Below are 14,917 nucleotides of genomic sequence, written 5' to 3'. Positions count from 1 at the left end.
TAGCAGACAAAATAACAAAAACACTTTCATGGTAAAAGGTTTTAGAAGTAACACAGTCACAAACACTGCTGCTGCAGAAAGTGGGATTTAGCTTAGCTTGAATGCCAATTAGCAGCATTTATCTACTAAAAAGCAGGTCTGGAAATTTGGATGTGAGTTTTCATATCAGGAATTACTTATAACAGCAACATAATGCTGTACTCATACCTTATATTAAATAGTGGATGGAGCTTCCAGGTCTGAAAAATGAGTAAACAGTTTCCTATTGAGTTCATGGTTTTAATCCATAGTTTCAAATCTTCTTCTATACAGCATAATGTTAATTTAGGAAATTATGGTCCAATTAAGAGTAAAAGAGGTGATCATGTTTTAGGGATGGGGTACCGTGTGATTGACAAGTCATTCTCAGATAGTCCCTCCATCTCAACACACAGGATCACGAAACCCATATCCAGGTGTCATACTAGACAGTTTTGATCAAATATGGATCAAGATTCTGTTATTGCATTGTCTAGTTCTTGCATAAAATGTTTTAGAAACATGTTTTAGTGTACTGTTTAGCTGTAATACAAGAAAGATTGAGACCAGGCAGCAGCCATTGTGTGTCCAGTCTCCAACAGAGCCAATCAAAACTCTGCTCAAACTATCAAACTAGGCAATCTGACTCAATCTTCTGTTACTAGATTGCCTATTTCTCACCTAAAATGTTTTCAGGAACATATTTTAATGTTTAGATGCAATGTGAGAAACTTTGTGGCCAGGCAGGCCAGCATAATTATCAACAGCTGAACAGATGAATCAAAATCAAGCATTACCCAAGTCGCAATGCGTCACCCACCAACTGGACACTCCCAAGATAGCAACATTTTTGCCATAGTTGAAGCTTCAGAACGGTAGTCCAGAAACCAATAGGTGACGTCATGGTTGATTCATATGCGGCTGTACTACAGAGATACCAAACCATTGGTGGTCAACATCCAGGCATCAAAAACACATGACCTTTCAATTCCTGGTTTAGATTAAAATGGTTACAATTATACAAAAACTACTACAACTCTAGTATAAATACACAAAGGAACTATTTAAAGGCATGTAGGGGCCAAATAATTTTTTAGTATGTAGGGCAGCCCATGTGGCACTGCTCACATTTTCTGGAATTGCACCTTAGAGGGCAATCTATCATGTTTCACCACTGGAGGGGCGCCCTAGAGGGTATTTTTATCATGTTTTGTCCACTAGTGCGGCACCCCAGAGGGAATTTTGTCATGTTTTGGCCTCTGGAAAGGCACCTTAGAGGGCACTTTACCACATTTTTGTTCACTGAAAGGGCATTTTAGAGGGCACTTAACCACTCTTTGTCACCAAGGACGGTACTCTAGAGGGCACTTTATCACATTTTATCTACCATAGGGGCATCCAAGAGGGCACTTTTGGGTTATATTTAGAACATGGTGGGAGCCCTGTGGGGCAATCACCCCCATTGCCCCCTTCTTGAGTCTAGCAGTGAGCATGTGGCAATCACAGGCAATCTGACACAGACAACAGACTAATAAAAGGTCGAAATGTACTGTATGTAGTGGGGTTGACAAATGTTGCTCATCGGTATGTGGAATAATTTAACCTAGCTGTACGCCAGTTTTTGAATAGCAAATGTGTCCATTTGATTGTTTTGTATGGCATCTATAATGATTGTTGTACTGTACAAACCTTGGGATTCATGTAAACAGATTTATTACTGTATGTCCTGGGCATCAGTCACATTATACAGATTCTAAATAAATTATCTGCTCTAATTCTGGAGAGGAAACACTGAACCAGACAAACCGATTATCTACTATATTGTGTATATATATACATAAAGAATATTATCCCATATTCTTGTGTTTCACATTTTATTTAAAGTTGACTGGATGCTCTCTTTTAACCTCTTTTTTGCAGTTCTGTAAATTTTAATGTCTGTTCAATTTTTTTTTTCTTTTCTTTTTTTCATCTATGACATCTTACAACATAATATTTGAAACTCTACATTTCCAAGTATGCTGCTACAATAAAAAAATGTGGAGTAGTGTCTGCAAAGGCAAAAGATTGTGCGACAAATCCCACAAATTATGTCATATTGTGTGCAGTACAGTGCACCCATAGAATATATTAATTCATAATCCCTACAGTGCAATTCCTTAACAAAATCCATAGGATTCTAGGTCAATCCTCCTCAAATGAATTTCATTTCATGGCTTAAGTCAAGCAGTGATTAAGTGTTATAGATTTCCACTTTAATACCGGTGCAGTAAGAGAAGTAGCCCCTCGAAACCTCCAAGGTAATGAATGAAGAATAAGGTGGCAATTCCTGCTCTGCACTCTGAGGATTAGGAACATGAGGACAGCAGAGGGAAGAAGGGACAGTGATTCTGATGGATACTCCTGTCTGGGAGAGGAGCACTACTCCCAATGCTCTTCCAACTGATTGATTTGAATGACTGGGAGAGGACAGGGTGGAGGAGTGGGACGAGGAGCTCTATCTGTGCTGGGCGAGGTCTTATCTCCCCCTTGGCAGATCTAGTTTATTTTGAAGAGAAGTAGTCAATATCAGTGGTTGAGTACAAAGTGAAAAAGAATGGCTGCTCCTCAGATGTCCTAACTCTGGTCAAAAAAACAGCACTGCATTTCATTCACTTCAAGGCATGGTTTACATTATGCTAAACATATGTGTGACAGAACCGCAGCAATTCTCTGCCAGTAGCGTGTATCTGATTCACTTTTATAGGCTGAAAGATTGACACTTTGTAATATACTGTGTAATAGCATGAAAACAGATCCCATGTGAGGCAGCGAACTATGTGTTCCTCCTGAATTATGTAACCTGATGTAAACGGCTTCTTCATATGGAATGAAAACTCTGGGGGCATTTAACTAGATGATTAGAAACCTGTGTGCATGAATTTCTGCTTAATGGGATCCCTAACCTTCAGTGAAATGCAATTATCCTGTTGCAAATGTGGTAAATATCTGAGACATGTTCAAGGCCCCTTATTGGGAATAGTGTATTCACGAATTTACCTATAGCTGTATCTATATTTGCATGCTTTACCCCTATGAAAACTGACTTCCCATAGAGGCCCCTGCCGGCTGTGGGGAATTGTTGTTTGCATGATCCTGTGTAAATCGATCTAAAATAAAAAAAATAATAATAGCTCGAGCACTCATTCTTTTTGCAGCTGAAAGCTAAGGATTCTGTCGTTCACGTCATCACATTGTAAGCACATGTTGCTGGCTTTACATGGTGAAACTTTCACGCAACAAGTTGCAAGTTAGAAATCCCATGGAACGCAATTTCCATGCAACTTGACAGTTACATGAAGCAATTCAAAAATAACCAAAGCTTCATGCAACACAACTTAAATGTTAAATTATCTAGCTAGATAGGTAATAATGATTATCATAATTTTGATGAAGCATGTAAGATTTTTGTATTTTTTATGACACAATTTCAATATGTTTATCAATTATTATGTCTTATTAACTTATTATAATTAACTTATATAACATTTTAGCTTAGATTGTACAGACTTGAGGGATATGAAGCATTTGAAGATACTGCAAGTAATGACATTACAATAATCAAAAAATAACAAAGTAGGCCCTGATGGACCATTATGTTTCAGACTTCAGGACACATATTTACTATAATGCATTATGATTGTGAGTAATGCAAGTTCTGGTATGGTCTTGTGTTTTAACATATTCAAGAATATTTTCAAGACATGCTCAATAGAATAGAATAGAATAGAATAGAATAGAATAGCCCTCTTACTGATGTGTACAGATGGCCCTCCCCGTTCATGGCGATGTATAACCCTGTCTTCACGGACTGAATGGCGACAACTCTGAGGCCCACAGGAATAAGGTTGAACAAAGCTGAAACACACATGTAAACAGGCAGAAACACAAATAAATAAAAATACCACCACACATCATCACCATAGACAGACTAGTCGTTAAAAAAACAAGATAATAATAATTATCATCATGTAATTCATCATCCAAATGCAAGCTGCCTATCATTAATGCTTCACAAAGCATGAATAATGCATTTGCTAGCCGTTGCGTTTAGGTAATCTCTGAAGATGAATTGCAGCACGGCCTAGCACGGCCTGGCATAGCTGCGGCCACCCAGAGCTACCTGAGAAGTAGCTGTAATTGGGGCCACCACTGATGCGTGGCAGATCTAATAGCCCTTTTGTTGTTGTAGCAGACTCCTTGGGCCTGGTAGGTAATAGCTTTTATTTGTACTGGTGAGAAACAACAGCACTGGTCTGGCTGTGACATTAAGTGTGTGTGTATATGGGAGACGTAAAGGCTCGTAATGACCTCTGCTGACCCTATAAGTAATTGGTATTGGCAGATTTGGAGCCAGGGAAAGGCTGAGAGAAATACTGTATGACTGTTGGTTTTTGGAGGCTTTTGGCCAATTTCAAAAATGTTAATTACAATGTCGAGCTGCCAGTGCCGAAGTTTGAATTGACATAGGAGTTTTAATAATGTGATGTAATCCCTGTGCACACTATATGTTTTCCCCACTTTTTCAATAAGCCCCTTCAGACTATCAGATGTGACATGTGCCACATCTCCTCATGCTGACAGCAGTAAGTGACACAATGTAGAGTGTCAGGCCAGAGTTAGCACCAAGCACTGGAATCAAATTAACCACCTAGCCTGGAGCGCTAGAGGAGCAGTGCCAGATCAAGCTAATAATACCCCTTTCTCCCCGTTAAGCCTACTGTTTCCTGGTCCACTTTCCCTCTCAGAGAGGAGGATAAATCTGTGTGATCCTATAGCTGCCGCCATTTAAGAAGACATTTTGGCTCCAAAGGCTGAAAAATGAGGGAAGGCGTTGGCCCGAAGGTTAGAGAAGCATGACTGGAAGGTCACTAATTTATTTCTTACTCCTGAGGGATAAATCTACCAGGACGTGAGCAAGGAATTTCCTGGAAAACAAACCGCTGAGTTCTAAAAAACAACAGAGTACAGATTGCATCTACCTCAGTGAATTAAGGGTTTATTTCAACCAAACCAGAGTTGAAACCAAATAAAACTCACCAAAAACATATTGGCTTGTCTTTCCTCTGCTCCAACAATCACCAACTCTGATTTGGTTGAAATTAATCCTCAGTTCAACGAGGTAGATGTGAAAATTACACACTGTTTCTTCCTGCCGCTTCTCTGATGCTTGACCTCCCTCATGCTCCTGCCTTGGTGATATTTTCATATGTAATGAGGTGAATTAAGGGTTTATTTCAACCAAACCAGAGCTGATGACTGTTGGAACAGTGGAAAGATGAGCCAAGTCATTTCCAGTGAGTTTCATTTTATGTCTGTTGAGTTTGAACGAAGATAACGTTGCTAGCTAGCTAATGGTGCTAATGCATTCCATACTAACATGTTATTTAATGCAAAATATTCATATGAAATCAATAATATGCAAGGTACAAACTGTTTCTGAGGAAATATTACAGTATGCAAGTACGGGACAATACAACAGCAAATAAATCCTACAATGGAATGCAGTAGTGACGACAGAAAAAAACAAAACAGACAGCAACCAAGGCAGCTCTGGTTAACATCAATGATGCTTAAATCTAAATACACGCAAGGTTTCATTTTGCCAGGGGTAATATATTTTTTAAATTTAGTTCACCTGTTGGCAGAAGTCAACATGATTTCTCCAACTGGCGAGGAGGATCTCAGGAGTTCATATGATACACACCGAATAATGTGCCCTAAAACAATCATACTGCTATTTATTTACACTAAAGTATGTTGAATGCTAGTACACATTTTAGGTATGTAGTGCATAGTATGTGTAGTCTATAGTTTATGGTAAATGCTATTAACAATAATTGAGCTAACTGTGAAAACTGAACTAATTTAAGGATGAAGAAAAGTAATGTTACTATAGTGCTGACAGGAAGTAAACAGACATGTAGCTCATATAGGTCACATCAAACTACATTGTGCATGTGGAGAATAGTAAAAGTTGATCTTTTTTTCTCTCAGCAATTCATCAGATATTTCTAGACACCTATCAAATGTTTGATCCAGAAGGCCAACTGACACTGTCAAGGTACTCACAGGAATTACTGCTGTCATCCTTGGTCCCATCAAGAGAGCCATCGGGGTTCATTTGCAAGTAGTATCCCTGCCTGCAATATAACCTGGTCACTATACCCTTGAGCTGGGGATCTGCAGGGGAAAAAGAGAAAAAAAAAAGAACAGGGGGGACATTAGCAATTAGCAAAAATGATGTTACAAAGATTTCTGCAGAAAACCACATAAGCATCAAGCAATAACATTTTCTTTAATATAGCAAAGATATTTTAAGTCGTTTTCTTAAGGTTTTATGAGCACACTGTGCAGAACGACTGTATTTTACAGTACTTAGTGACTCCTGTGTATGTTCACAGGCAAATCCCACAGCCAACTTTGTGGGCACATAAGCTCTGTCCTGCTCAGAGATAGGCCATCCAATTATAGGCAGCAGAATTAATCTGTGGTCGTCCAACTCCCATAATGAACCCAACAGCACCCTCTCTGGGTCCTCAGTGTGCAGGATGTGAAAGCGTCTGTGCTCTGTCCCTTCCAGCTGACCCATCGGGGGAATTAGCCACATATCTACTGTAAATAAATCACTGCTGCAGTTAAATTGCTTGACGATTCTGCAGCTCAACCAGTCATGTTGCAATTCAGCCGGTATTTTGGGAGTTTGTAATAACACCAAAATAAAAAGTAAAAATGGAAAGAGCAGAGGAATGGAAAACTTGAAAGGATACATTTACATAAACCTGCGTGAGGCTGAACATTGGGATGGAAAAATATTGTTTGAGCTAAAGCCGTGCAACCATTTTTTCATCTCTGTGTGTATGTATGTCTTTGGGTGTGTGCCTGGACAACCACTGGGGTCATATACCATCAACATTAGTCTTATTGTAGAGACAGCCATCACACCAGATTTCATTCGAAGAAAGCCCTGGGGAGGTGAACAATCAACTTCACCTGAACCTAAACTATGCTGTGTGTGTGTGTGTGTGTGCGTAAGTGTAAGAGAGAGAGAGAGGGCAACTGAGATAATAAAAGAGAGAGAGCATGGCCACAGAGGAGAGCTCAAGAGGTCTTGCTGAGGGCAGAGAGAGTTTTTTTTTTCTGGCGGTGTACAGCTCAAGGCAGTCTCCTCTGAAATGGCTCTGTTCGGCGATGGCATTAGGTAGCTCTGAGACCTTTCCCTGCTGCCTGAAAAGGAGAGAAAACGCCTCTTTGCCAGTGTATCCGAGCAATACTGTTGCAACGACATTCAACAGCGCTGCTCTGTAGCCTCACCAGAACAATGAAAAGGTGGCTAAAGCAAAATCTGAATGTCAGAGTACCTCTGGCGTACATTGAACAGGCTGACAGGACGCTGACAGAACCTCTCTGGCTTACAATAATACTCAGTGCAGGCAAATCTATTGTAGACATTCGGCCAGAGACAGATGTCACTGTGAAGACATCATCTTTTCTCTGTCTGCTGTGTTAAATATCTGATGAACTGGGTGTTTTTCTTGAGTGACACAGATGGATTCTTTTGTCTGTGAACAGGACACAACTGGCATCCCTTTACTGTCTTCTGTTACTCAGCTCACTTCATGTTAGGGGTGCAGCTAATTAAACTTTTCATTTCAATTAAAGGCACAACATGCAACATTTTCAAGAGAAAAAAAATCAATACAGCGACTCTAATAAGCATAATCCCTTTCAGTCATCACTTATGACCCACTAGAGGAGTGTGGTGGTGCCTGTATCGGCAGTGACCCTGTCCTCTGCCGTCCTCATTTTGTCATTCTTTTGCTGTGGCTTGTGATGCTTCACCAGCTCAAAATGTCAAAAGCATATTTGAAGTCAAATTCTACTAATTCTACCTTTAAAGGTGTGTTAGATTTGGGGGATCTGTTGGCAGAATATGGCAAAAATTGAATAGGATATTCATAAGTATGTTTTTATTAGTGCAAACTCACCTGAAAAAAAGAACCGATGTGTTTTTTTTTTATGTTAGAATGAGAATTAATGTTTATATCTACAGGAGGTGCAGGTCCTCTTCCATGGAGGCTGCCAAGTTTGCAATTAGCAAACTCAATGTTAGATGCCACGAAATCCTGTCATTACTTTTTCAAGTTAATTTATCAATTTAGAATAGAGGTCACTGTCTGCCAGTAAAAGTTAGTTGTGTTTTAAAGGATATTATTGTAAGTTATAAGATAAAAAAGTCAAATTGTTTGCATATTATACAAAATTTTTCCCTCATAATTTTCAATTAGTGAGAGGAACTGTACTTTTCATTCTAATAATTTTGAGTTGCCAGTAGACATCTTTTAAAATCAAAACTAACTTTTATGGGACAAATTGGCTTCCATAGTTTAGTCTATAAAATGTATGAAAATAGTAACAAATGCCCATCTTTCTATCAAGCCCAATGTGACACCATCACTGTTTGCTTTATTCAACCAACAGTATAAAACCCAAAATTATTCTATTTACAAAACTATACAACCAAGAAACATGAGAAAATCTTACATTAGACCAACAAACATTTGGGTGACTTGTGGATTTGTAACAACTAAGAAAAATAAAGTTAAATGTAAAGAGTAAAGCAATAGAAAACTACATTTGATACATTAAGTTAAACCTACGGTACATTTGGGTGCACATTAGGGTGTCTCTGGAAAAATCCTGCATGTGATCAACAATATTTCTTAATTTTCTGTCATTTGACTAACTGATTAATGTACTAAATGTTTCAGCACTTCTGAACTTCCTGTATCAGACAATTAATCCATGCTGCATCAAAGAGCCTTCATTGAATCACTCTCAACCTCTCTTTTCATTATGTCTCTATCATGCAGCCACTGCAAAGGACATTTTGGTAAGATAAAAATGGACATGGCCGGATTCATTGATTAATTATGCTTTCAAAGACATAAACATCCACCAATCAGATACCATACAGTGCAACCTCAAGACCGCATACTGGTGACTCGGGGAGATGGGCGAGTTTTCACACAGCAGGGAGAGAAAAACACACCCATGCACAAACACAAGCTTTACTCACACAATTTCACATGAATTTTTAATGGCCGCACAATTCCCCTGAGCAAATACTCTTGTGCGGCCACACAAAATCGCCTAACCTGCGATCGATTAATGACTTTGATCAGCAGCATTTAAACAATGTGCAGTGGTGAGATTGATTCTGAAGACAGATCCGCAGGGGGCAATCTGTAATAATTAAAACTGCATAACTGGTTGCTGGCTGTGTGAATACTCCCTCTTTGTGTTTGTGTGTGTATGTGTGTGTGTAGAGATGAACTTGGCTCCTACATCATGCTATAAATCATGTGATTTTGGCTGTGTTCCCTGGGGCGAGCCAGCCACTATATCACACACACACACACCACAGACACACACGCTAACATTTCCCCCTCCAGTTTCAAGCCTCAGTATTTCTGAGCTGCAGCCAGAGTGAACTGAGGTCTGTAACATTTTAGCTAATTTATCTGATGGGAAAAATATGCAGAGAAAAGCCATAAAACAATGAGAAAATTGGTGAAATAAGTCTAAATTTCAGATGGTTGTTGACATATAATCATATCTGCATTAATATGTCCTGAATTCAGTCATATCCTCGAATAACCAGAGCATTATCTATGACCGACAGTTTCACATTAGACATTCATGCATGCTGGTGCACACATTAGAGTGACATAATGGCTTCTGTAATTCTTACAAAGCAACCCATTGATACAAGTCATGTTGAAGGTCACACTTAGTCACTGCCAATAGATAGAATGTTTTAGAGGGATTCGAGGTCATTTATCCAAGATATGGGCAATAAAGCAATACTGACATGTATCTTCATTGATGGCAATAAGAAATTTGATCAATAGTTTCATTTAAATGCATTACATGCAAACTACCATGAAATTATACACCCTGACTCATGAACAACCTATCATATCCATTTATAACAGAGCATGCTACAAGTGACTTGCAAACAGCAAATTATTCATGTCGTTCAGTTGCAACATCGACCTGTGAGACAACAACAGAAACAGCGTGGAGTGAGAACACGAGTGCAGACTGTGAGGAAATCGGTAAAGGAGGAGGATGTGTAACAATTGCATGTCCAAAAATGAGCATTGCATTCCAAATAACAAGTGGGAACCATAGAAGGTATATTAAATAGGCTGAAATCCAATTTAATATACAGGCTATGGTTGAAGAGAGTTGCTTCCCCCTGCTCCTTCCTCCACAAAATCGAGGATGTTCAGGCAGGCTGCAGGAACGCTGGAGGAGCGCAAGACAAGCACAACATTATAATTTGACAATGACAAGCAGCAGCAAGTCCTACACTGTCAGTTGATTAGCGATTTATAACTGTCAATGTAAAATTAAGCCCATTAACCTGAAAACAAAAGCCCGCTGCTCTGAAAATACACACTCTGGAGTTTAAGTTAAGTGACTGCCAGCTTTCTGCCTGTCAGACGCCATTAACATATTGCTCAAGTTAATCATTAGAAACATCTGACTCCTTCTAAGAGATTGCTAATGATGTTTAACATAAACAGACACTTATTCATTTGGCGAACATTCATCATTGATTTGCACCATAATTAACATGAAACAGGCAAACTGAAACAGTTATTCTGGCCTGGAATAGAAATTTCAAAGGAGCACATTGCAGCTAACTTTCAGTTTAGCATGTTTCCTTAACCTCTGATGCATATCGTGGTCATTTGAGGATGTAGTACAATAAATATCTGACAGATTTCTCCTTTAAGTCTATTGCCTGTGTGCCATGATAAATAAAGTTGTTAATTAGGTGGTTAAAATCCTTTTTTCTTCTAGTCTCATAGGTCATCACACTTATCAATAATTATCTATATTGTTATGGACTTGAAAGATTTTATTATGATATTTTTCAGCTATATTGCCCACTCCTAATTTATCCCTAACCATATTTACAACGCAGACACAGCAGTGCTATAATACAACATTGAGCAAGTGAGTCAGTTTATATATATATACATATAATCATGATATTTAAAAACACAATGTTGATATCAAGTTAATACGCACACATATGATAATATTCCAGTGCCTCTTAAACATACAATATGCTCTTAAATCAAGTTTGGTTTCTTTGTATTCTCACTTTGTCTCCTACACTGACATGACAGTGTGACAAAATACACAACAAAGTTAAAGATGAATCTGACTTAAAGTATTATTATTATTCTTTATATTTTCTATAGATACCACAATAATATTGTTATTGTGCATTCTTTTGGCCATCATGTCGTGAAAATCTCATATTGTGACAGCCCTAATACAAAGATTATAAGAAAAGTGTTTCGAGAATGACACAGCATTTCCGGTCCTATCAGACATGCTTGATATGGTGTTGCACACTTAAAAACTCAGGACTTTTTTTTTGAAAATATCTCTGTGGAACTCCCTGAGTCAGTAAAGTCCTTGACTCATTCGCCTTCTTTATTCTGTTACTTGTCTTTTTTTTTTCTGATTCTTTCTCCTCATCTGTCTGAATGTTCTGCCTCTCTGTAACACACCCAAAAGGTGAGACGACGGTGCTGTTTATCACCAGTGGAGTATCCAGCCTCGGCTGCAGACGGACTTTCCCAGTCTCACTGATATTAGTTTTTACAACAGAAGCCCTGCGTGTTTCTACATGCCATTTCTTTGTTTCTAGGGAAACGGAGCGGTGGTTTGGCAGCAGCAGGGGGTTTCCTCGGAAAACAACAAGCATCAGAAATGTAAGATCTCAAATCTTGTCATTCTGCAGCAGAAGTCCCCCCTGCATATAAATTGAACTGTCACAGGAAGGTTGTGTTTTCTTTCTTTTCTTTTCAAAAGTGGCCTCCCTACAGCCTCCTCCTGTCTTATTTTCTGTTGTGTCATTCCTCCATCTGTGTGTGCGCGTGTGTGAACGTGTGCAAAAACAGAATGTAAGGACACACAGAAACACACGGGCACAGCTGCAGCAGCAGTTGCAGACTGCTGTCAGCCCTGCCCTGCCTGACCCACTTTGAATGTTTCTGGAATAGGAGAAGGGCTTTTCCAGCCGACGAAGGAGAAACCCCTCTATGTGGCTTCCGTTGTCATGGAAAAGTAGATCAAATCAACGAAACAGCAGCAGCACCACCAAATTTCCAAATTTCTCTTATATCAACAGCATCTCTGACATCCCAACAATAACTCATTTGATACAGACAGCTCTGAAAGCCGGCTGATGACGCACTGCTGTGTCCGTTCAACATATTCCTGAATAAACAGCCATGGCGCCGGGAAGCATTCAACTCAAATGGGTTTCTAGACCACGTCAGCTAATCTAATGGTCTGATCTATGTAACATGATCTTATGATCTATGGATCTAATCTAGGGAGATAATTAGAGCCAGAGCAGCGAGATTATGGGCGAGCCCCAGCTGGATGTGCCCCCAGCTCACTTACTGGGTTTGAGTGTAATAGGATTTACAACTCCCATCTAATCCCTTAAAAAATCAGTGTGATCACTGGCGCCGCATCTGCTATCAAAATGCATGGATGATTTAAAATTAAAGCCGATATGACAGAGAAAACACAAAGTGTTCCCGGTGTATTCCCTCAAGTGTTGGACGAGGACGGGGAACCACATCTGTGCATTCTAATGAACGCAGCAGACAACACTTCACTTTTTACATTTTGTGATGTTTATCTAGGTCCATGGGTACTCTGATTTCATGAAGAACCAGAAATAAAGTGAGACAGAATGAAGATGAAGATAATTACTTTTGATTTTTGATCATTTGGATACATTTCTTTGAATTTGACCAAAATGCTGGGGCTTAAAAACACAATTTGCATCAGTGCCAATCAATGCAGCCCATAAGAATAGCTAATCTAGTGTTTCACTCACAGGATCAATACTCAGAGCCAAAGGGAATACTGGCGTTGGAGTATATTTCAGACACCTCTGCTCCCTCATCCTGACAGATCTCAGTGGGAATCTGAATGTGACTTCAATATATAATCACAGTGTGGATGGTTAGAGGACTGCTCTGCTGTCTGCAGGCTCAGCTGACACAGGGAAGCCCACCGTCCCTCTCACCTGGGAGACGAAGACAACTGTGTGCGTCTCTGGTTAACACAACACATATGATCACTGGTATATTTGACTCTGCGGCTGTCACAATATCAGATTTTCACTATGATTATCATAGCCGAAAGAAGTCACGATAATGATATTATCACTGTATCTATAGAACCATTTTTTTTCTAAAGCTAGCAGTCAAATTAAAGTTGATGTAAGTGATTCTGAGAAAAATCGTTGACTTTTGAGTCTCATTCTGCAGGTTGTCAAATACTGATGTTTTGGGAATGAGACTCAACAACCACTATCTTACCAGCCTATGACTGCTCAAAGTCTCCCATCACGGGCTACATTTTCTAAAGCCTGAAAACAGATTCAAGAGGACGGGCAGACGTCTAGTTTTCCCTCAGACCACTTGAATTACAAGATGTGCAAAGTTTCTCCGGACCTATTGCCCAGTGACACTAGAAATAAACTTACTACCCCAGCTTTAAAAACTTACCTGTAGTGCTATTTATCCATCTAGATTTTTTGGTGCAAATTGCAGGGTTTTGGAGATGTATTGGAGAGAATTCTCTAATGGCACTCAGCTTGTGGTGCTCAGAGCAATGTCTCTTTCAAGATATCATTACCTGGTTGCTCAAAATGATCTACAGACCTTGTTGTGTGCAGGAACTTGTTTCTTTCTGCACTAGAATATACTGGAACTACTTTCTTTCTAATAGACACAAAGAATTTCCTCCACTGCTCACAACAAGGTCTGCAAATTATCTTGAGTAACCAGGTCATGATTTTTGGAAAGAGACACTGGTTTTAAATTTCGGTAAAGAAATAGTCTGTAAACATAAACCATGAAGCGGCATTGGGGCAGGAAGAGACATAGTGAGAACGGAAAGAAATGGAAATGACTTAAGAGCAAGCGGTAAGTTTAAGAGGTGCTAGATTATTTTCATAATGTTCTCATATGTGTATTAGCAACATCTGTGCTCAACAGTGAAGTTTGTTTGTCAAGTAAAATGCCATGTCAGGCTAGTAAATCTGGCAACTCACTGGTAAAAAAGAATTAAATCATCAACCTATTTTGATAATAACTAATCACATCAAATATTTTTATGCAGAAATAGCAGGTAACACTGTTTTCAGGTTTCCAAATTAGGAGATTTTCTGTTTTCCCCATTTATTATCATATTAAACTGAATATCTTTGGGGTTTGGAATGACAAAATGAGACATTACATTTGACTTTGAGAATCAGGACAGATATTTCCACTTTTTCTGACATTTTATATGCAACCCTAGATTAAATATGACAATTAACTTTATTCTTTGTTGTTAATAGATAATTGCGAATAAATTATAGAAAATGTACAGGGGCAAGTAAAAACTGACTTTAAGCATGTAGATTTCTAATACTGGACACTTGTCATACAAGTGAAAACGCTGAACCCTGTAACACGATCTTAATATTTAATTTTTTAAATATCACAGTTATCATCTATATGGGTATATCATGACACTCCTAATTCACTTACAAAAAAAAACAAAAAACAAAAACACGTCCTTCCAGGGGCTAATATTACACCAGAAGTAAAAGTACACCAAACAAGCCTTTAGTCTTCCTAAGCTGTGTGCTCTTGTGATAATATGGTGAATAGGAGAGAAAAGGGGAAGAAGGAGGAGAAGAAAAGTGTGTGAGAGAGGTGTGAGGAGAGAAAACGGTGGTATGTGCAGTATTTTCAGAGTA

General features: G+C 39.0%; 1 protein-coding gene across 2 annotated transcripts in view; it reads right to left on the bottom strand.

Annotated features, from left to right (window-relative positions):
- The window catches only part of fgf14 (fibroblast growth factor 14), a 144,207-nt gene that overhangs the window by 36,339 nt on the left and 92,951 nt on the right, over nt 1–14,917 (bottom strand). For both annotated transcript variants that reach the window (XM_084724863.1, XM_084724864.1), the window contains exons 2-3: nt 6,130–6,240; nt 3,812–3,915 (exon numbers count right to left, since the gene is read on the bottom strand). In XM_084724863.1, the coding sequence (XP_084580989.1) occupies nt 3,812–3,915; nt 6,130–6,240 (215 nt within the window). The remainder of the gene's footprint in view (nt 1–3,811; nt 3,916–6,129; nt 6,241–14,917) is intronic.

This window comes from Lutjanus erythropterus, chromosome 8 (genome assembly GCF_056507025.1).
Source record: "Lutjanus erythropterus isolate fLutEry1 chromosome 8, fLutEry1.hap2, whole genome shotgun sequence".
NCBI classification, from domain to species: domain Eukaryota; kingdom Metazoa; phylum Chordata; class Actinopteri; order Lutjaniformes; family Lutjanidae; genus Lutjanus; species Lutjanus erythropterus.
The sequence above is the reverse complement of the archived record's forward strand: the minus strand, read 5'-3'. Positions and strand labels throughout refer to the sequence as shown.